General features: G+C 36.2%; 1 protein-coding gene across 1 annotated transcript in view; it reads right to left on the reverse strand.

Moving 5' to 3' along the window:
- KCNH8 (potassium voltage-gated channel subfamily H member 8) overlaps nt 1–24,555 on the reverse strand; it is a gene marked incomplete at its 3' end in the record, with an annotated part of 163,175 nt that overhangs the window by 93,448 nt on the left and 45,172 nt on the right. The window contains exons 2-3 of the mRNA XM_057385811.1: nt 14,567–14,800; nt 148–279 (exon numbers count right to left, since the gene is read on the reverse strand). Coding sequence (XP_057241794.1) covers nt 148–279; nt 14,567–14,800 — 366 coding nt within the window. The remainder of the gene's footprint in view (nt 1–147; nt 280–14,566; nt 14,801–24,555) is intronic.

Here is a 24,555-nt window from a genome sequence, read left to right on the forward strand (position 1 = left end):
ATTCTATGTCATATATTAATTTCTTTTTTGGAAAGCTAGGAGGTCTCTATATTGAAAAGTATACACAAGAGAGAATGTTCATGCAGGTGTGATTCTTAAAAACATATAAATGTTCATTCTTGTCAATATTTTGCAATTCACACAAACCTTCCTTTTTGTCTTCTGCAGCAATCTTCGCTTTTGTGTCTGTTATATCTTTGAAAGAGGCCAGAAAGAGTACTACATCTCCTTTTTCATTCTTTATAGGAACAATATCCAGTAAGCACCAGAATGAAGACCCTGCAAGGATAAAGAATGAATTTAATTCAAACAGCTGTCTTTTAGCAGGGAGAGGGGGGAAAAAAGTGAACTGCTTATTTTGGAGGTCAGTAGTCAGGGAATCACAGATGTTCAGCTCATGTAAATCTCTTTGCATCATTGRTTGTAGCTGTGTAATACTGCTTTCTCCAGAAGCAAGACATTAATTTAAATGCAAAATTTATCTACAGGGATCATTAATAGAGWTTAATGAAGCTGCTTATTCCTGTAAAACCATTCTTTCCTTTGAACTCTCAACTGATGTTGCTTATTTTCTGGAATAGCTTTCACTTTGTTAACTTGGCAGTGAAGCATTTGTGTCTGTTATAGAATCATCCTACCTTAATCATCTGACTTGATACTGATTAAAAACCTCTTGACAGAAGATCTGATACAGCATCATTCCACTAAATAAAGATATTTAAACTAATCAGATAGCAGACTTAGAACAGAAATAGAATAACTCATTGCATCTTACAAATGGTGAGATATATAATAGCATACTTCATCTCCAAAATTAATATCAGCTATCTTCCTTTAATGTTCACTTTCTTAAAACTGAAGGGGCAGTTGAAACTGGGACAATGCTGAGTTTGACAATATTTTTAATTCTTGTCAATGTTTTTCTGTCCACACCTGGTGCATAATTATGCAGCTTAAAATAAATTCTTACTTTCCCCCCAATTGCATCACATTCTGCTTGCAAAATATGTTGTTCAACTCTAATGACATCATCCATGTTTCCTATTAACACTACTTGGAACAAGAAAATATTTAATGCCTAGATGCAAACATTCTCGATCCCAATCCCATCCATTCTGGGGTAACTTAGCCCAGTACCAGATTTTTTCCCTTCCAGTTTTTGGGTATCAATGCTAACTACCTCCATCCACCATCATCCTACTAATATTATTTATAAGAGACATAAGTACCACTAGAAAGTTTAAAATACACTTTTAATGTGTCTTTACACTTCCACAATCTGCTGCTTCACAATATACTATTTTTGGCATTCATTTACAAGTACAAGTCTATTTTAATTCATAAAAAGGAACAGGACTGCTTCCCTGGACCACTGCTGCCCCAACTGACTACTGCCAAATGATCAGCTGAGCTTTGGAGGGGTTCTTAGGAACAGCAAATCAATTCTGCTGTGTTGTCTTCTGAAGGTTCCAGTTTTGAAAAAGAACTGGGCACAGTTAAGAAGGTCACAGTTAAGATTTATAATTTAAATTTTCGAGTGAAAGTTCCCTGGCTGCCTTTTGAACACTATAGATATGCATTGGAGGTGAAACAGCAGCTTTACTTTTGAAGAACCATCACAGCTAAAGGTAGAAATATATGCCTCAAAGGAAATTCATCTGGTCCTCCCTGTCCTGATCAAAWGTTTCACGAGTCACACAGGCAGCTCTGAGAGCAACATTACTAGTTCAGTAAACTGGCAACACTTCCACTTGATGTATTTAAAGAAGGGAGAGGGAGAAAGTGGAACAGAAGGGAAGAAAACTGGAGGACAGAAAAAATATTGAAAGAAGCAGACTGCCTTTGTCTTGGGTTTAAATATTCTTATTTTGTGATTGAAGATGAAGGAAGAAAAGAAGGTAAAACTGATATCAGAATCAGAAGGAAGACATTTCTACTATTCCTTCTTCCACTTTGATTTTCCATTCTGGGAAAAGCTGCTCAGTAGCATTACTGTCAAATGTTATAAAGAGCCACCATCCTTTGAATCTGAAGTGGTCCATTCAAAGAGAAGAAGCATTAAGAAACTTTATTGCTTAAAAATAGACACATAGGTCTTTATGAAATGCCATTATAACTTCTAAACTGACCAAACTGTAAAATTACTGGTAAAATTACTTTCTCCCTGGCTGCATTCTAGAAGTACTTTCAGTGGGCAAGAAATCGCTCTCAGCTCTTTCTTCTAAACTCCACCAAAAGTGACAAGGGTCTTTTAAGCAGCTGTTTCAATCTCCTCCAGAAGTGGAGGCATATCTTTCTTTCTCTTTTCAATTGTTTCATGTCTTTTCTACACACACAGACACACATACACACACACTAAGCCTGTTCCTGAAAGAAGATTGCAGACATCAGCCATGTTCAAATAAACTGACCTCAGTTATGGGAATATTGTCTGAAATGATAGATWTGTAGGCTTAAGGGAGTTACTGTAACATGGTGCATCATTAGAAATAGAAACAAATCCATTTAATATTTATTGATTTAATGATTCAAAGTGTATTTGAATTCTTTACAGGTGAACACTTATTACTGCACACTGGTCACTAAAATTATTCCACATCCCATCATCATTAAATTTCACTTGCTGTTTTTCTCTCAATCATATTTTCTTTCATTATATTTTCTCATTCTCCTCTGTAAATATATCTGAAAATATTTTGACTGATTAAAGCAAGCATACATAAAATATGGTGTGTGCCACCAAAGGAAACACACATCCAATACATGCACAGGCTACTTCTCTCCTGAAGGGTTCCAGGCTAGTGCCCTGTGTGATGGGCTGTCAGTTCCGGCTGTATTTATACACTCAATCTTTAGAAGTCCTGTTTTTTGTGCCTTTTCTTTGAAAGGACAAATGGATATGAAGTTGTCTTCGGACAAGATGAGATGATCTCTTTAGGTCAGGACTAGGTCATTGTATGGTTGCATTCTGTCAAAAGCAGAAGTTCTCTATCTTTCACTATTGAGGAGAGTTCTTGGAAAAAAAATATACTGCAATGCAATCTGYTACATAGCTTTTACTGAAAGCCAGCACCACATAATTCTATAAGTCAAAAGCAGAACTTTCTCCTCTTAAAAAAAAAAGTAGTGCCCTATTTTGTTATGGTTCTTTTGAATGCGCTCATCTGTGAGACAGAAATTCCTTCCGTGCTTCAGATGGTGCATTCAAAGGTTTTCTGTATTGTCAAGAGTCGTCTATCAAAGAAATTTCTTTTGGAGGTTTATTTACGTACACTCTTTTTATTGCTTCAAGCCACCACTCTTGGAGAAAGAGTCTAATCTTCCTCTTGCATTATGAAGTGAAGGGTCAAAGTATATTTTAATATCCTCAAGGCTTATATAAGCACATCACAGGGAAGGAGAAAAGAAACCAAATGAAGCATAATCTTATCACAAGGCAATTTGGCTGTAGTCCACCTTTTAAACATACATAAAAAAGAGAATGCTTTATGGTCACTCTCTCAACCACCCTTTCTACCTTTCCTCGTTTTGACAGCTAGAAGTCTGTCCTCAGACTGAAATCAAAACAAGGGTCAACAGATCACGGCATTTAAAAGGGAGATTTTATACAAACCCCTGCCATTAGAATGCCAATAGTCTTCAAAGMCATTCTTTTCACTGGAAAATAATGCTTGCTTAAACCATGGGACAGACTGTGACCATTAGCAGTGCTGATGAGCTCTGTGCACTCACCGTATGGTAACAGGCAATCTTTAGTCATGCCCACCCCATACAGCCCRATGAAACGCTCAGAATGGAAAAATCTTTGGTGGATATTTGGGTATTGCAGAGGTTTCATAATAGAGATATGAAGTGTGATGATGCACAGCAAGTTTATGTAGCTCTTTAATAAAATAATTAAGCTCTACACCCATCTTGTTAAAATTTAACTTGATAATTTTTTAGCAACACATGTAGATAAGAAATACTTGAAATGAGTGATATTCATGCAAAGCTCTTTTGCTCTTGACAGTCTGGGAGWGGTTTTGTCCAGGAAGAAAATCTTAAGGCCTTTTTTTCTGACTTTTGTCAATGGTCAGTGGTTAGATCCACTTCCAGACCTTCAATTCCTCAGGAGTTTTTTGCCACACTGCTCAGCAGAGGGACACTGATCCAGCTTATACCACTCCTTTCATCACTCAGGGGCTAGAAATAACAAATTTCTGTGATCCATCTCCACATCTCTTTGGTGCAAGGAATGAGGRTCCAGCTCTTTTGTGAAGCTCTGAATCTGCACATAACATATCAAATTAATATTTCSTAGAAAAAGAGCCCAGGTATCTTAAAGAAAGAGAGAAAGAACATTTAAGTGSTTTGCATATTTGATATAAAAGTCTTGTGGCACAAAGCAATAGCTCTTCAAGGAATAGTTATAATAAGTTATATATGCAGAAGAGGGCAGAATTAGGCTTCACAAGACATCATAAATCTGGATTATTTCTTTTTATTTAAGTGACTTAGTAAAGTAAATGCTGTTTTAGGCAGGTGCAAATAAAGCCTTAAAGAAAACKATTAAAACATATCAGCCTGTTTCCAGGGATTTATGTAAAAGACATAGATAAAAGTATTTTCATGTAGATAACTGTAATAACTTGTCAACAAGATTGATGCTAAATCCTCAGCATTACAACGGTATCTCATCGRTGGTTACTAATTATTAGGAAAATAAATCTGCTGCTGGATGCATCATAACACCAGAGATGTTCGAGCCTGATCTTTTCTGCTTTTTCACTGCAGAGAGTGCACTTCAGGACTGACACACCAGGATGCCAAAGACTTTGAGGAAACCAAACTCTCTTTTTCATTAGCTTAGCCAAAGTTTCCCAGCCTCACTGATAAGATATCATTTTGAAAGTTAGGTTTTGACAAGATGTCAACATTTTGTTGAGGAGAGCAAAGTGCAAAGAAAACAATGCTCAAAAAATTTCAACTGAACTGAACAGAAAAGCAAAGGAAACAGAAACAGAAAAGCAAGAAAAAGTATAGCCATAAATTCAAACACTTTCTCTCCTGTAAATATCATAATTTGGCAATGATAGATTAACACAGCTAATGTAAAGTTCTGCTGTTTTAAGAAAATTACCACCTCATTCTTCCCCATCATCTCCACAGAAATCAAATTTATAATTTAACAAAATCTATAATTTATTTTTCTTGAATTCTGCTATTACAAGTGCCAGCCTTTTTGCTATACCCTAGYGACATTTTTTGGTTAGAAAATATTGCAAAACTAAGAACTCATATGGGCTAAAATGAAACTGACTGATACAGGAATGGGTKGTTGTGTTAACATTTTCATACGAATAGTAAAGAAGATTCAAGAACTTGTTTCCCCTACTTCTGCGTGACCATCAGATCATTTTTGCATACTGGAAGTATGCTTTCTTAGAAGTTTTAACAGYCAGTGTAAATCCATTCCCAAATGGATTTGTAATCCATTAATGCATCCAAAATGGATCCATTCCAAAATTTATTTATGTCTCATATTGACAAGCACGTATTTTAGCCATTGCTGCCTTGATGGACAGCTGAAAAGAGGGCAAGAAGGTTCTAAGAAGAGATCCTTTTCAGCACATTTATCTCCTATCCTTTCCTCTCTTGCAGACTGCCAGTGTTAAGCAGGGAGAAGCTTAATTCACAACCCCAAAGTTTCTGTTTGTCACTATTTGGACACAGACTGTCAGTGTTATGGCAGCTCCTAGTTTGGGAGCACATCTTTTCCAGCCTTACTGAAACAGCCTTTTTATGCAACAACTWGCACAGTCTGCAGCAAATATTTTATACAAACTAATTTTTGAGCTCCAGCACATTTACATTTCAGCTCTGTTTATTCAGCTTTCTGGTCTCTCCTTGTATAGCTCCACTATCTTTATTTTTCTTTAATGAAACCATTTCAAAATCCTCTAGTTACACTGAGTTTTCCTTGAACAAAAGCAGAGAACTAAGCAATGCCTTTTAATGCCATGTTAGATACATTATCCTTAAGCGTACTACCTTCTTTTTGTCTGACCTAATTTCCTTTTCCTATCTCCATCAAGATTAGAAAAGAAAAACAACATTTAGGGAGACAAGTACTTCCCTGATGTAATACATTTACTAGGTTGCAGTTATGACAATTAGCAAAACACACAGGACTATCTAGAAACTCAGTTTAGTAAGTTAGATGCATTATGTTTAAATGCAAAAAGCTTCTGGGCACACTCATAAACATTATCATCCTGCAACTTACTTTCCCTCCACCTCCAATGATCATTACTTTGCCACAGTTATATTAGTACATTCAGCATTTGTCAACTAACTCCTGGGAAAGTACTAATTGAGACAATCTATTCATATAAACAATTATACAATAGCAATATCTATTGTTAAAATGAAAAGTAACCCAACAAAACCAAACAAAAGCAACAGAAAACAAAACAAAATATAGTTTCTTCAATATCTTTGTACACATTGCTTCAGAAATAGGCTCAATTCTTCCTGAGCAATCTAGTCTTTACTTCATTGTTTTCAGTTAGGCAATTTCCAAATAAGCCAAATTTGCTTTCCCTTGATTGCTGTATTGTTAAAATATGTTGTTAAAACTTGTTTATAACCTATGGTCCTTATTCCTTTTGGATGTTGAGAGCCTACATGTAGATATAATCAAAGCAGTAAATACGATTTCTCAGCCTACTGAACATTTGTACTTTTCTAAAGAAAGCGAGAAATTTCTTTAAAACAGGATGATCTATCATATACATGTATGTATACTTATACACATATTTGCATATATATTCATATGCATATATAAAACACTCATATTTATTATTTTGAAATTGTGTCTGATATTTTCACATCTGAAGGAGTTAAAGCCCACATTCACCTTAACAYAGTAATGTTTTCATATTACATTATTTTGCTTTGAAGCTCATTATTTTATAATCTGAAAAGAGAGACTTCAAATATGGCGTGAAACTTTCTGGCAGCAAAATCCCTGCAGTCTCCAAACAGAGCACAACACCTATAAAGAAAAGTTTCATGTTTTCAGTTTCAAAATAACTAGCGATAACGATAAAACAAAAATATCTGCAAAATATTTTTCTGACCCTTACTCTGGTGTCTCTGGCAGTGGCAGCCCAGAGAAACAGAGGCCTGGAGTCTGCAGAAAGGGAGATCTCCCAGCACCAGGAGAGGTGCTGGCTGTAAACTCTTTCTTATTCATAAAGCTTTTTGAAGGCATGACACAGAGAAAAAGGGGATTCTGCTGGTTGCTCATCCACTTACATGCAAGGCTACATTTTACAAATTGATTGATTTATTTTGCACTGTTTTTTCCAAGGGTTAGGTCAGAGAATATTTTGCTTTTATAATCCTTGCCTATTATTTTAGTCTTATCTGTTAGTATTAATTAGAAGTTTTCAACAAGTCTGAGGATTTTCTGTAGAGGCCATGATTCAAGAACTTTAACCTGCACTTTATATGCAATCCACAGGCACTTTTCTGGAAGGAGGAGGGCTAAAGTCGGGACTTGAGAAGGAGTGGAGTCATGGGTCTGAACTGATAACTCCATCCTGTCAGGTTTGGGGTTTTTGTACAGAAGGGTTTTGAAACACACACTGAGCAATTACATAACATGGCAGAGAGGATTAATCTTTCCAATTCTCCACCTGAATCCATGTGAGCACATGCTGTAACAGACTGCGCAGGCCCAATGAAACAAATTATAGCAACCTTAGAAGTTGGAAAGCAGCAGATTTTAACCTCCTAGCTATTTAATTGCTCTATAAAAATCAAACTGCTTTTGCAATTCCCTACCCAAATCAGTGAGAGGGTTCAGAGGCTAAGATGAGCCTCCTACCACACTTCCAAAAATCTATGGAGCTAAAACAAGAATCCATTGCAAAGGTCAGCACAGGAGGTGGCAAATCATCTGCATGACAATCCAGTGTGTGGATTTAGGGATCATGGGCAAAATAAGGAAATGCCAGCAGAAGAGAGRAGCATGGTCATCAGGAGGAATGGTACTCTGAACTTTCTTTATCTAAAGAACAGCCTAACCCATGATGAAGCACAGGGACCCAAGTCAACTTTTAGCGAAAGCTCATAGAAATAAAGTACAGCAGACTCGGTGTGGTCATAAAATTGTGAGGAGAGTTGAAAAGAAGAATGACCGGTCTGATGTCTAATGAACATCCTACTACAAAATAAATACCAATACCTCTTCCTAAAAATGGATCTGTAAAACATAGCATGATGAAATAGCTTTTAAAAACTAAAAAAAAAAACAAACAAAACCCCAAACAACAACAATAAAAAATCCTAGAAAAATAAAAAAGCATCCAGCAGGACCAGCAGTCATTCATACCAGGTGGAGATGGAAGTCTGTGKTGTCTGTGTGGAAACACTGATTGCACTGATTGCACATTGTAGCAATCTAGCAACAGGAAAATTTCATACAGATTTATTTTTGTGTCAGTGTGGTTCTAGGAGAACAAGTCTTTTCTCAGTGAATTATGCTTTTAATACATCATGTTGCTCCTGAAAGAAGCTATTAGCCAATATCACCGTGAACACCATCAGAACGAAGGATCAGCACTGTCAGTAAGCTGCAGTCTTGTTGAAGTCTCATTAATTCTGGAAAATGATCTCAGGTGCTTTAGATCACGTTGCACACAGGAGATTTTGCTGCCTTTTTTTTTTTTCCCCCTTCTAACTGAAATTCATCCTCTTGTTTTGCCTTCTCTCTGCTTTTGCTGACCACTTCACCCAGGCCACTGCAGGGTTTAAACCAGGGCACTGCAGAGGAGCCCCAGCCTGCTCTGTTTTCCTCTTCTGCTGTAGAAGCTGGGACTGTATCTAAAACATCAAATATTTCACGGTACACATTGCCTTTCATCAGAAGACATGGGTCAATCAAATAAAGAGTTTGGAGAGAAAAGGAGACAAAAATTCCCTCTTCTGTGAAACAGAGGAAGATAAGGACCTGTCTTCTGTCTATATACTGCTTTTTAAAGAGGAAGGCTTGCCCCAAATCAGGGAAATTTCCTAATGATTAATGAGCCATATGAAAGGGGGAAATGAAAAAGAAAAAGAAAACAGAAAAAAAAGAAAAAGAAAAAAAGAGAAAAACAAGAAAAAATAACAAAAAGAAAAAAAGGAAAGAGAAAAAGGAAGAAAAAAAGGAAGAAAAAAATTTCATTTTTTAAAGTTACAAATTATCTTTTATGGCTCAGGTAATTGCAATAAATATTACCTTCAGATTAATTTTTCAGTGTTGTTTGCTTTTTTCCCCCTCCTCCTATATCTTGTRCTGTAATTTAGGCAATGTGAGCAAGTCTACTACAAATGCTTTTTAGCTTTCTTATTTTTAGATGACATTTTTAAGGCAGAGAAGCAGTGAAGCAGCAGCGAGGCCACATTGCTACAAACTACTCTGTCAAGCAACTTGTCAAGGGGCTTCCTCTACATTAGTAAATAGATGCCACTAGAAAACTGAAGTCTCTGTATAGAAATATTTGTTTTTTGCAGTTAGAAAATTCTAAGAAATGCCTCTCTTAGACTTAACTTCTAAAAGACATGGTGGATTTCAGGAGATTGTTACGGAATGGAGAYGGTTAATATTAAACTGGTACCATACAACTCCCATGTTCCAAAATRCTAATAGATATTTTTGGACAGCCATTAAAAGCATATCTTTGAAATTCTTGTTGGAAAGAACAAATACCATTTCTGCAATGAGAAAAATATTTTCTGGAGAGAAAAGAAGCTTGAGGAAAGCTAAATTTTCTTCCATTTTCAAAGAAACTAGTTAGAAAAAGAAATCAGTTTCTTTAAAAATAATGAATTCTTCTATAATTTTAAATAWCATTGAACTCTTTGTCTAAAAAAGCTTTCTTGTTTGCTTAACAAAACAAATGCTTGAAATATAAATGATGCCATGGAGCCTTTGCTGTACTCTAGCCACGTTATTCAGCCACAGATACGTCAGAGGCAATGGATGATATCTCATGGCTTTAGCCTTATTTCATTTGCCTGTGGCTGTCACTGCTGCTCATGTGAGAGCACTGTTGCACCCAGACTTCAAATGGCCTTTGCCTGGTGAATTCACCAGCTCAGTAAGATGGTCTGAATTTCACCCTTTCTCCACTCATATCCTGCCCATCTGAAACAAGTTCTTAATCCTGACCTCCCAGATAAGAATATAGATTTACCAAAATACATATTCTTATGCAGTGATTAGAAGAGACAAAATGCCCTAATTAAATCCTACCGACTTTTAATAAATGAACAAAGAAATACAGAAATTAAATATATCTTCCTGGCCTTACAGTTTACTTACCAAATCTTTAGGGACCAAGAACAACTAGGCACGTGCCTAAGAAATAACCCAGAAATTGTTTAAATCAATGTACACTTAGAAGATGAGAAAGTGTCCCTTGAGTCCTGGTAAACTATCACAGATAAAGGAAGCTCTGTTTGCAACCAAGGCTTGAGGCAGCTTGCAAAGACAGTCCCAGCAACACCCACTTTCTCCAATCCTCTTGCAGTGGGGATTTTTAACTACACACAAAGGGTTGTGCAAACAGCCCTTTTCCTGGGGTGCACAGGAATGGTGGTAACCAGAGTGAAGCCTCTCGAACTTCTATAAATCAGGAGTGGCCACTGCTGATTAGATAATTTCACACAACTTACACACACAAAAAAACAGGCTGATTTCCTTTCAGTGAAGGAAGGCTGTGGACATATTGCATGTTTTAAAAGGTAATGTGTAAGAACAAGCCTCTTTTCAAACTCTATAAATCTAATTTGGAGGCATAGGAAATAAGCCTGATGGGGAAATGGGCGACCCAAGGTGTGACCTTCTCAGCAACTGAAGATGGAGATCTTAGATTGGACTAAGTCATTGATTATAGGGTTTATTGTAGCATTATCTTAGGCTGTAACAGAAAATGAAAAAATCCACACAGCTGCTTAATTGTACTTCAGTTTGAGRGAATGTGAAGATCTCATTTAACTACCTGTACTTGCTACTGATAAGTTCCTGCAGAGGTCTGGCAGGAAGACAAAGAAGGATTTGTTTAAATACATCATAGTGTCCAACTGCTTTTAGATTGTTCTAAACAAGAAATCCAGGAGTGCGAGTTTTTTTTATAACTCATTGAATTCCGAAAGGTTAATTTGCATTTCCATTATCATAATTGACAACTTAATTTGTTGCAGATGTTTTAAAGAGAATGTAGAAATAGTAACAGGAAAAAAAAAGTTTAAAAATCAGTTTCTAAGCAATATAATTTTAAAACTTTCTCAAGAAGRCAACAATCATAAAATTCCTTTTCTTTTAATAGTTTTCTTTTCTGATTGTCTTCAAGAAATGAATATAGTTCTTTCAAAGAAAGAAAAAGAAACTGACTGAGGAACCAAAATAAATACTGAAACTATGATGAGAAGTGTATTTGGAGTTGARTTTTCAAAAGACACCTCTCCCTGAAKCTGCTGTATCTACTGCCATARTTTTAATACTGCTCWGCACTAACACAGCAGAAAATATTCRGGAYGAGAGGGTAGAACCACTTTCTCCTATTCTATGAATTCATTAAAATTCAAAAATGAGAATATAGAAAAAAACTTTTTATCCACTTCTTGTGGTTTCAGAAGGATTGGTCAGAGCACAACTGCTTAAGATCATTCTTCTCTTGAGAACCAAACCCAAATGACAAAGACAATAAAATGCTACAGCTCATCCAACAGACAGATAAACCCCTGTGCTCAGCTTCCTACCCAACTCCTTGCACACCATTCTTGCTGCGATAACACCTCCGAGCAGTCTGGATTGCATGTGGATTGCTGGGATTGCTTTAGTTATAGCAGTCATTCCTTCAACAATTATTGAGAAGAGGTGTTATGTGAATTCTTAAATGATGGTTAAAGAACCGTGAAAAGTCCATATTCAAGCTTAATGAATTCAGATCACAACTACTTACTTAGAGTGAAAAGTCTAATTTAATGATAAAAACAGAATCAGCTTTGAAATAAGTTCAAATCAAACTTGAAATATTGAAAAATGGGACAATTAAGGAATCAATGCATATTCAGTTTTGCAACCTTGAATGTCTACCCCAAAAAACAAGACACATAAGATCTACATTTTAGACCAAATCCAGAAGAACAAACCAAGAGTAAGTTATCGTATTCATACACCCATGTCCCACATGTGGGGTGCTTTTGCTTATTGTATTGCCATATTAACTATTAAGACTTCAAGAAGTCTTCTGAGGCACTTCAGTCTATTCTGTGAGCTCAGAATTATCCCTGAGACCTGAAAGTGCTCGTTTTGTCTTGGACWTACAGAGCAAGGCTGTATTAAATAGCAGACTAGAGCCAGATAGGTCATTCCCCTCTAACACCCCAAAGTCCTAACAGGACATTGAAAAGTGACCCTGTGAYAACTGGACATTGCTACTTACTTGTCTCCCATGTTCAGGGCATTATACCAGCCCAAGTGACAATTATATTCCATATTGGATAAAAACTGAACCATGTCCATTTCAGAGATATTATTCCCAAAGTTCTTATGTCAAAGTATTTTTAAAACCTTTTTCTGCAACAAAAATATTACTTTTTCCTTTCTCTGTTTCGACAAAGTTGAATAAGCTTAACAGGTTCAGATGTTCAATTTTGCTTCTGGAAAAAAGAAATCAAACCCAACCCAAATGCAAAACATGTAGATAAAATGGGTGATTTACCAAATTTGGAGCCTGCATTTTGCAGCTCTGTTGAAAAACCAAGRTTATTTTTWAAGATAAATTTTGCTTTTATACAAKAAAGTATCATTTTAATACCTATTCATTTCTGCTTCCCAGTGGTACAGAAATACATGGAAATGAAAAATATAATAGGCAGTCTGGGAAACGTATTCCTACTCAGAAAATGTATTGGAGTAGCTTCCAGTCAAATTATACACAGGGATGCATGTAGGATGGATAGTGGGAATTCTTTTAGCCTCAACAATTTATCCATATATCTGTGATTCAGCTGCTTCTCTGGTAATTGACCTGTAATCTCTTTCTGCCTGTATTAATCACATCTATTACAGGTTTGAAGCAACCCCTTTACAATGGAAAGGAATCACAATTTATCTTTCAGGACAAAGACAATGAAATGAAAATCTTAACATTACTTCTTTAATTTAAACACATTGAAATCTCTTCTCACCATACCCAGTTATCACTATACAACACGGGAGAAAGGCAGCTCTTTTCCTTCCAGGTTAAAACCATTCCCCACCCCCTCCCCCCTATTTGGACACATTTTGCAATTTGGAACTAAGTTATTTGAATAACCTTCCTGAAACAATGCAACAAGCGATGCGAGTATGCTAAAAAATAAACCCAAACACCCTCACACACTCCCAAGCCTCCCCTAAAAGACAAGACAAGGAATCATTTAGCAGGATCTTCCAGATTAACTTCAAACTTTCCTACCATTAAGAGAAGCAATCTTGAGCACAAGCCAACTAAGCAAGCCAACGTTTCTCCTTTTTGTGTTAGTGAAACTGAAGCTGCCTTCTCCTAGTGCTCTAAATCACTTTCTTGTTACTATGTAGTTACTTTTAGAAAATAATCTTTTAAGCAAATGACAATAATAACAACAATAATATTATTTGAAGGGGAAATGTTTCATTCACAAAGACAAGTAGAATCTATGAGCAAAATGTGGTCTAGACATATGTCTATAAACTCTAGCTGTAGAACGAAAGTGAAAATGACACTCAACACCCATGGGTCCACTGAGCCCATGGACCACTAGGCTCCTGTTACACCGGTAGAAATCCTGTCAGTATCTCAAACTTAGTGTCACCTCTTTGAAGATCACACAAATATGGCAATAGGAATATATGGAATAAGTGCACTGAAGGAGCCCCTTGACTGTGAAATTGTCCTTATAAATGTCTTGCCACAGGAGTCAAAGCTTTGGTGGTGCAGCTTGAAGTTTCCTGTAGTCTATGGAGTTGTTCCATGCCCAGAAATTTTCTTTATGTAACAATACATACTTCAATAAAAATTTTACTTTTCCACTTTTTGAAACTTATTACTATTGTTTTTATRCATAGTAACTCTTGAGAAGAAATCACTTGTCTCATTCAGACATCTGAGAATTTTAAGGAAGGGTTTGAAAATTTTATGTAACCTATCTTGTGGTGAATATGAATATTTTCATTATAGCTTCAGCAAAAAGGGATAAAAACTTCAATGTAAGAAACTATAGAAAAAACAGTGCCATACTGAGTGCATATAATAGTATCTCAATGCAGCTTAGGATCCTGAATTTGTTCTATGCATCTTTATAACATACTTATATAAAACCAATAACACTTATGTAAACCGCATCTCAATGTGCACCCATTCAAATGTGTCACTATTCAAATCTATTCTTGTAGGCTTGATGATAGACACACTAAATCATTACATAGAAATGAACATTATATATTATATACATTGATACAATGTTTCATTCTTTACGACTTACGGAACAGGAAAGAAAGACTTACCATTCTTTTTATAAAACATGATTTCTCCTTTAAATTCTATCTTTTCCTCCAAAGATTTCTCAATTTGAAGAATCATCTGCTCATTTGTTTCAGCACCAAGTAAAAATTTACAGCTGCAGCTCTTCTGCATGACTTCAGTCCGTGCAAATCCAGCAAGCTCGCAGAAGCCATCAGAGCAGTAAACGATGGGGAATCCCTTAGCCACCTGAGCATTTGCAAGGATGAAGTTACTATCTGCAGAAGAACACAAAAGTAAAAGGTGAATTGCAGTCTAAATTCTGTGCCATTTGCCATAATACTTTATTTAACATCATGAGAAGGCACAACCGGATGGGCATTTAAAAGCAAAGTCCCAACTGCATGTAAAAAAGAATCTAACTTCTGGTTTTAGGCTATTATTTTGAAATTTAAATTAAGTCTAATATTGTATGAAGGTCATCTTCATACAATAGTTCTCCATGGCCTTGTGTTTCATTGTCTCCTCAARGAATACTTTATGATAGCTGCCCCTGAGATGGATGTCAACACATTAAACCAACCACTTGAACAAAGACCAGTGGCAAATATTGAAATTATGGAAAAATTTCAAATGTTACATTATATTGCCACTCAGACTACTCTGCAGTCTGAACAGACATAGATACATCATAAAAAGAACTCCAAAACCTCTGTGATCTCAATAAGATAATGTTGAGTTTTATTGGCTCTCAAACAAATTAATTTTATATAATTTTGCAAGGGAATCCTTAAAATACTCTTGAGGGACATGCCAGGCTCTGCAGAATTAGGGAAATTCTAGAGTATATGGAATTTTTTGTCCTTTGTGGGCAGTTGGCCCACAGCATTCTGTTATACTTAATTCTCTTTATAATTTTTCAGTGTGTTTAAGCTGCAACTATATTGCACAATACATTCAAGATTAGCACATTGACAAGGACATCACTCTACAAAATGCAGTATTCTAATTTGGTTTCAAATTTTTGGCAAATCCAACAGCTGAACCTATTGGCACCTCATTCCYATCCCTTGCTGAAATATTTTTGAAGGCTCTGTGCCTCAGACCTTCAGCCTATGCCAAAAACTCTGACTCTTTACAGCCTTTGTCAGTTATCAGGGAGACCCTTTCCAGATAACATATGAACTTCTCATACAGATTTTTCTGCCTGTGTTTCCTTGTGTTGAAGTAAAAAAAAAAAAAAAAAAAAAAAAAAAAAAAAAGTATGGGCAGAATCTGTCTACATTTCATATTGAGGGAGGAAAGATTATTTTTTGCCTCTTGCTTGTTAAGGAATGTTTACCTTACAGCTTGCTAGCAGGAGCTTAGGAGCAGTTTAGTCCCAAGATGGACACCTCTCATTTTTCAGACCTATGTGCAAGTGAATTCATGCRTGTGTATTCAGGGGAAATACTATTACCTAACCCATAATCCCTTGGTAAATATTCATAAATTTAAARAGAAAGAAATGAATTATTTTAATGGAAAACTCAGGTTGATATATCTAATCCCCATACAGGGATATATTATTTATGGTTGGGAATGTGGGGACAGAATTCATAAACTAAAATAAAGGGAAGAATAAGTCTGCTTTTCTGTTTGAACTGTTACAAGAGTTCTGCATCTGTGAAATCCMAGCAATTTCAGTTGTGTTACCCTTTAATTACCCAAGGGATGAAGTACTATGTTTTATACTGCTAAAATTTTGGCATTTTAAAGACAATGGAGGTTTATTAAATRATCAATTTGCTCTCAAGGCTTTCCTTCAGTTACCCACATTTTGTTCAAATGTAATTAAAATCTTTCAAWAAATGATTGTTATGTTAAAACAGTCTTTTCCCATTCACCAAATAATGTGTTTTTAAAATGCATTCTGGTTCAGTACAGTGYTTCACTTAGCCTGTCATTTTTATTTGCCTGGCTGGGGAATAAGTATCATTACCATTCATGCACTAACATGCTGCTCCCTCTGTCAACACAAAACTAAATCCCCACACTGCCAAAAGAATTAAAATCATATGCTTGCAGTGCATAACGACGGAGTTGGAATGCAAGACCTGCAGATCATTAAAACCAAATACGTTTGTAGCCATCAAATTAATTTACCTCTGTGTTTCTAATTGTTTAAGGCACAATTATGTGATGCAAAGACTGTTGTGGGGTTTTGTTTTTCTTTTTATTTGTAATAGTTGAAAATTTTATGAAACAGAATATGGAACACCAAAAGGACAGAAAAGGTAGAGGATGTGCGGTAGTGATTGAATATCATTATGAACAGGAATGCACTGGAGMTTACCAAGCATACWATGATTTTATGAAAATTGRAAGGGGGCCAAACTCTWTTGTCATTTACACCAAAATAAACSCAGAAGACTTGTGGTTACTTTAAAATTCATAGAATAAACCAGTTTACTTATAAATACCAATCCAGTACCAGCTAGAACAAGCACCAATCTTTCTCTTAATATCAGCAGATGTCTGATAAAGCTTGCAAGCCTAATTTTACTGAACTTTTTCAGTACAACAGCAAAGCATCAGCATCAGGAAAATACAATTGGAATTCTATTTGCTGGGGTTTTTTTGAGCCTGAAGTTAAAATAAAATCATGAGAGACGCACCTGTAATCCCAAACGTTTACACTAAGGGACACACTTAAATAATTTGTTGAAAAATTTCTAGTCATACTAAAGGATCAAGAAACATTATGCCCAATAATAACAACATGTATCATCAAATTCTTCAGTTACACTTATTAAGTTATTAACATTTACCTATTACATAAAGCAAATTAAAAATAAAAAATCAATAAAAACCCAACAAACCCATAGCTTAAAATATTGTGGTTAAAAGTTCATTTAGTTCTGTAATTTATTTTAATGGCTTCAAATATTTAATATCACTTGCTATTACTTGTGCATGAATATGGCCTGAATATTAAGTTATTTTATTCAGGTTGGTTGACCAGCAGACAATATTAGATTACTGGTAGATGCTTCGCTTTCATTTTATTTAGAGATAAGAGAATACATCCAAGCTAAATACTTGATCTATTGAGAAAGAWGTAACACCGAGCCTCTGGGGCTTTGGAAAAAAAAAAGAGAAGAGCTGCTGCAAATCTGTATAAGAACAGAATTGGGCTATTGAGGAATAAATGTGGTGCAGGTAGTTCAGTTTGCCAGCCACACAGTGAGATCCAGAGACAGCAGCCCGTGAAATGCCAACCCTTTGGTTAGCAAAGGGCACAAAGATGGGCAGTGCCAGCTGGGTGGATGGACACTGAGAGACATAGAAGGAGTGGAGGAGTCGAGAGAAAGAGAGAGACATATGAGGAGACAGAGAGTCTAAAACTCAGGGGTTCCTTTGTTGAGGGTCCTCCTTGGAGGCACCAGCTCAGGCTGTTTTTGCATTTCTGTACCATGAATAAATGGCTTTATGGAAAGAGTGATCTGAGGCTCTGCYCTGGGAAAGCTGTGCTGGATCAGGTGGGGAAACTGGTCTGGGAAAGCTGGTCTGGGAAAGCTGGTSTGGCTGTGTGRGTGTGGGGTGTGAGGGGAGTCCAGCGGGCCCCTGTCGGGTCACTGGAGCCTCCCACAGTGAGCCTTGGTCCCAGCAGGGAAAGTCTCTGAGCTGGGAGTGAGACTGTCMGAGTCCAGTGAATGGGCAGACTGGATGTTTTCTTAACTGTTTGACTCTAAGTTTCAGCTCAGAAATTAGGTGCTGTTGGCCTGTGTAAAATAAATATAAAAATGCAGATCAGATATCTGTATATTAGCTTTGGATAAAAATACTTGATTATACATCCAAGCCTGAATGAGTTTCTTAAAGAATGATTTAAAAGTGCTTCTGTTCAGATGGGACAAGAGGTCTAGACACAAAACATCCAACATTCACAAGGTTTTCTTTTAGCAGTGAGTCAGCAGACATGGATGAATATGAGAGAGGTCCCTGGCTAGGGAAGCAGATTTCTTTCAGTTGTGATTCTTTCACTTTAAGCTCATTTTCTATGAAGATCAAATTACTTTTTCACATGAGAGTTGGAAAGAAGCCTGTTAGGAGCTTGCATTGCTTTCACTTCAGAAGTAGAACACACTGGAGAGGATAGGACATTGATCAACAGAAGACTCACATGGTGTCCAGAAATCTCTGCCGGAAACACAGAGTAAAGCCARAGACCATCAAATAAAATGAACCAGAACCATGCAAACTATACCTTAAATCACAGACTTAGACACTGTTTCTATGACTTGATAYCCAAAAATTATAACTGGAGAAAAARAGGAAATTTAGATCTCATGCCATGTGATACAGAGAATCTTATTCGCTAAACATCCAATGACAGGTTTTTAAAATTGAGATTATTAAATAAAAAGGCTTGATGCAATATTCTTCCTCCTAATTAATGCACACGATTTATCTGACTGTTGTAATGACACTGCGTTACACTTAAACTCTGCACTCCCTTCATGAATCCTCCTGTCATATCTAGCAAAAAATGACAAAAGGTTTTTTGCTTTAATGCTGTTGCTATGTCTGCTATAAATCTCATCATTGTGCTTCCCCAGTTCTTTTAACGGTTCTTTTTAATCAAAGTCTAGAAGGGTTCATGAAGAGAATGCCTATCTGACCTTTGCAACTGAGCAAAGCCAACAACCAATCCAATTTAAAATATTAAATTGTTTAAGAATTAAAGAGGAAGAAAATATCCTACAAAAGAAAAAATCTTTAGTCATCAAGGAAGCTACATTAATTAAGCAGGTGACTCACACAGTTACTCTATTGATTGTAGAACAATCCACAGTTCTTCTGGATGAAAGGATTTACTACATTTAGATTTGATTCCACAGTTCGTACACAGGCGACTTWACAAGGGAAATCTCATTCCCGGTTCATGCAAATTACCGTGACTGAGAACATGACCACATTAACACTTAAGATTACCAATTAATGGAATGATTAAAGTAGCATATGAAAACATTTAGCTTTATGTCAGCACACTTAGATGCAAGTGAATTTAATTAGAGCTCAAAATCATTTGCAGGTAGTGTCCTTTGAATCTGATTGAGACCAAAATTATTTTTATAATGCATACACTTCMAAATATTAAAATACCTCTTGAAAAATCTCAGTACAGTTGAATGGGTCACTAATATAAGGTSAATCTAAGCAAATCAGAAAGAAAGCTGATTGTACTGATATTTCCTCCCACTCTTCTTTAAAAATGAATTTATATTCCAATGTATTTAGAGTAATACAGTGAAATGTAAAACTTGCATTATAAAGAACAGGTATAGACTGATGAACAAAAGGCCCATCACTGTAACTCACTGTAGCCTTTGTAATTGATTTAATTGGCCAACTCATTTMATTACTAGGAAAAGTATTTAAAACAGCTAAAAATTTAGAGTACAAACCAGTATTTGAAGTACCCAGCCCTATAGACTCAGCTCAAGGGGTGACCTTCTTTAGCTCTCACTYGACCTGAACTGACAGGAATAATTTCCAGTAAGTAGGAAAGTACTGAATTCAGCAGCTAAGAAATAAACCTTTCACTTTGCATTTACAATAATAYGTAGTCTGACAGTGAAAATGCTTTACTGTATACAATATTTATAGCTACAAGAAGAGTTAATCTGCCATGCAGTTCAGCATGGAGATGTCTAAGCAAAATTTGGGTATYWGGTTGCTAAATCATTCCCCAGTCTTATTGATAAACACAGATCATRRGCCACTTAAGAGACTCAGTGTTTAACGATCTTGAACCCAGCTTTCRTTGCCATTAGTGCATCAGGTCAATACTAGAATAATGACTGCAGCTTTCTCTGTGACCAGTAAAATTGCCTATTCCTAGAAAAGAACAGATCAAAAGTCAGACTGTATCTGAAAGAAGCAAAGTGAAAAACAAAAGCAATAATGAAACTCATGGTGTAATGGGCTTCTGGCATCTCTGTGAGGGAAAAGATCATTCGTTCCTCTGTTAGAAATCTTTGTGCATGCTCCTATTGCTTTTCTAATCTCAGTATCATTTGCATCTACCTAAACTCTCAAATATAAGACTGAGAAGTTGTTGAAATTTGTTCAAATAGTAGTACTTTGTTGCTGCTTTATCTCTGGTTTATCAACACAGAGAACATTTCAAATGAACAATCAGAGCAGTTGTAAAGGGAGAGCTATAGTAAAGGGGAAACATTTTSAGAAAAAATTACTTTTAAATTCTTCAAAGTTAAACTCTAGTAKCAGAAGTAAATAGTTACGCCTTTTCCTCAGAAAGAAGTATTAATTAATCTAAAATATATCCGTCTTTTCTTGAAATTTATCTGGAATTGCAAATTCACATATGTCAATTGAATCAAAWTTTCAATGAAGTATTTATTTTCCCATCCTTAGGATTTGTTGATATTGACAAAATTTTGTTTTTCAGTAAGAAAACTATTGCATTCTATTTGATGAGCTTTCTTTTTGTTATTGATTGCGCAGTGACTGTCAGTGCTGATGTAACTAAAAAAATTTATATTGCAGTTAGCGAATATTTACATGCCAGCTTAACAGGCATTGAGGTGCTGCAAGTGAAACAGCACATGGCACAGGAAAACAAACAAACAAACAAACAAACCCCAAAACAGAAAAAAAGAAGACATTAGCAATCAAGAGACACTGTCACTAGTGAGTCACCAGCATGTTGTGACAATGTGCAGTGTCACCCTGAAATGACTCGCTGGGTGCTTGTTTATCTGACAGAACTGCACTCTATATCCCTGATGGTGGAGTTCAGCTGCTGTTCTGTGCATTCTGTGAGTGTCCACTGCAGAGCAGAGTGCACAGGTTCACATTTCCAATGGAAGCATGTTTTGCAATTTATGCAATAAAATGCAAGGAAATTTTAAGTTCGCCCACCAGGCAATGGGTCCATTTCTGTAACCCAGCTATATTTGATTTGCTGTTTGGGTTTTTTTTTTGCAGCTGTTCTGTTGATTTAAAATTCACCTGGAATTTAGAAATGGACTTGCTATAAATCAAACTCAGGTTCTCATAAGCTCAAATCATATAGCTCAATGATTTAAGAACCTGGGACCATGACTCGTTTTGCACAAAACATTCTTCCTGAGTAGAAATATTTCCAAAAACAGGAGCCACATCATCAACAAATATTTACTCTTGTGATCCTGTCCACACCTTCCTTTATCACTTGTCTGAAATAGGATTGAAATAAGGAGCTGAAAGCTGTTTTGTTTACAGGTCTGTAGAAGCACTATGTCACTTATTCACAATTGTTGCTCAGTTTACAGACARACAAAATTTTCACCWTTGCATAATATTTTGTGGGTTTAGYATCCACTTGCCTTTACTGCATAACATTCCTGAAGAACCTGTTATAACACTATTGCAGTGGATAACCCTTTGAATATTCACACTCAATATAGGTATTGCTACTGATACTGCAATATCTGAGCAGCCACATATTACAGATCCYGCTATCAGAGTGAGTGGAAGAATGCAGGAAAAAAGATTTACCAGACATTATTCTTGTACCACTGAGAGAAGAACATAAGCCAGACATTTTGAAGCCAGTGTAAAATGCCTTTAAAAGATCATGTTCCTGACTCTTTGAAATGCAATGCTCCTTTCTCCTTATGAGACTGTGTTAATTATGGAGTGGTAGCTCTGGGGCTTGGAAAATATCTTGATACCTTCTATACTAGAAATAAGAAACTGAATTTCTTTAGAGCRTGATGATGTGGAGTTCAAGATCCATTTACCTATCATTTGGAAAGTTTCATCTTAACACTTGAAATAAATGGGATACGGTCTGGAAGACTCAAAGTATCTGGAACTTTTAGCAACAAAAGAGCACATATATGAATACASAGCAAAATTGCCAGGGTTTTGAAATAAGTAGATTTCATGGAAATTTATTTCCTCTTTGAAAGTTATCATATTAAAAAAAATTGTGGAATCTGTATGGACAAAAGAATGGTATCAGTAAGTACATAAATAAGTATTTTCAACACAGAAATATAAAACAATATTAGTGCAAARAGAGTGGAAAAGCTTTATGGTCCTYCCAYTTGCTTCTACCATCCAAGGTCAGAAGATATTTACTGTCCACATGCTAAGCAAATGGAACTTTCAGCCACTATTCACAACAAGAATGAAAGGCAAGAAATTACTCCTGCAGCCCTGGAAGTGACCATGGAAGAAACAAAGCTACAGTGGGTATAAATCATAAATGYACTAATCCTCCTCTGGTGGCAGGGGGAATTTCGTGCCAAGATTCCTCACCTGAACAAAATCATGCATCCTCAGCACAGAATGAGACCCATGACTGGGTTTAAAGTGAAGGCAAAAGGGTCAGTAGTGATCCTTCCTCAGTGCCAGATGCCTAATGCAGCACTTGGACTCCACAGAGGGTGATGCAGCAGCCTCAGCTTTTGCATATGATTTTCATTTTCACAGGCAAGATACCCAAATGACAAAGCCACTGTCTGTTCAGATRCCACATGTTGCTATTATATTCTCTGAATAAGAAACTTTTTTCATTTCATGCAAGTRTTATCCTACACTGAAGCTGTTACTCAAAGAGGCTCAAAGCTGATTTTCATGCATGCCAGCTCAGATACATAATTCCTGGGCTGTTCACTGTCACTTTTACAATCCCCTATGACCCCCATGACAATTTCACGACAGCTTGTGGTGAGTTTTACTGTATTGATTTCCCCCTATAATTATTGCACTTCAATATTAAAGTGTCAGAACTTAATGATTAAGAATAACCATTTTAACCTTTGTAGTTTATATGCTCATCTCTCAGGCCCTGAAATTAAGGGATAATCKTGAGTTAATTTTAATGGGGAGAAAAAGCAGACTCCCTTGTGCCTATTCTAGGGAAATGAGTTCTCTGTAAACAGCAAGAATTTCTGCATGCAGTTGTCTCGGACAAGTAACACTAATCTGAAATAATGCAGTAGGAAAAAAAGCCTGTTCAAAGAATGTTCTGAAAAATTGACAGGAATCATATTAAAAATGATTCATAAAATAATGAACAGTGTCCAGGAAATGTCATTTMCAGAAGGGAGAGTTGTATACTGCACTAGTTGTCATAATAAAGAATGACACAGTATGTCCCAAACTCACACTTTCTGAATAAAAAAAATCTAAGAATTTGAATATGAAGCTCACTGACATTGCCTTGAATAAGATCTGAAAAAACCCAATATTTTTAGGGTGGAAAAGGATGAGAGGGAGGTTACAGGTGAGAATGTAATTAAGTTCCTTCATAAAGGAAAATGAACCCTCTTGTAGTGGTTTTCTCAGAAGAGAATTATCTCAAGAAAAATCCAGAGGAAAAATGGTAAAAACCTGTAAAAGGGTCAGTTTTGTTGTAGAATAAATCTTAATGGAAAAACAGATGTGTGAAGTAGATWTGGGCTATTATTTCTTATAATAAAGCTGCTATGGACCCCCTGAATGACTGGCACAGCTTACAGCAGGAGAACCTGAGCTTAGACCCACTGATTTATGAAAGATATTTAAATAATTAAGGAAGAAGCTGCTTGGRGAACCTGAAAGGCTTGAAGTGAACACTGCCATGAGATGTCTTCTGGAGAAAAATCCAGATTTTGGCTGAAGAAGTGAGTATGATTAGGAAAATGCAAAGCATCTGGAACTTCTTTGCAGTAAAGGAATACATGCATAAATACACAGTGAAATGCCAGGGTTTTGATTATCTTAGAAGAAGAAAAAATAATTTGGACTGAGTTTTGTCTCAGTGAAAAAAATCAGGCACAGGAAGGGATTGCTGTAAAAAAAAAATTGCTGAACTGAACTTTAAAGGACTTGAACAGTGCAGATAAGAGAAGAAATATACCATATATAATCATGACAGGAATGAAGACAGTTGCCCAAAACTGGACCTCTTTGTGTCTGCTTGCTTTGTTCTATTTCTTTTCTACAGGAAATAAAGAGACTAAGTATCACAGGACAACCTTTGGTATTTCTA

This window comes from Malurus melanocephalus, unplaced genomic scaffold, assembly GCF_030028575.1.
Source record: "Malurus melanocephalus ecotype Western Australia unplaced genomic scaffold, MMel_1.1 scaffold_872, whole genome shotgun sequence".
In the NCBI taxonomy this organism is placed as follows: Eukaryota; Metazoa; Chordata; class Aves; order Passeriformes; family Maluridae; genus Malurus; species Malurus melanocephalus.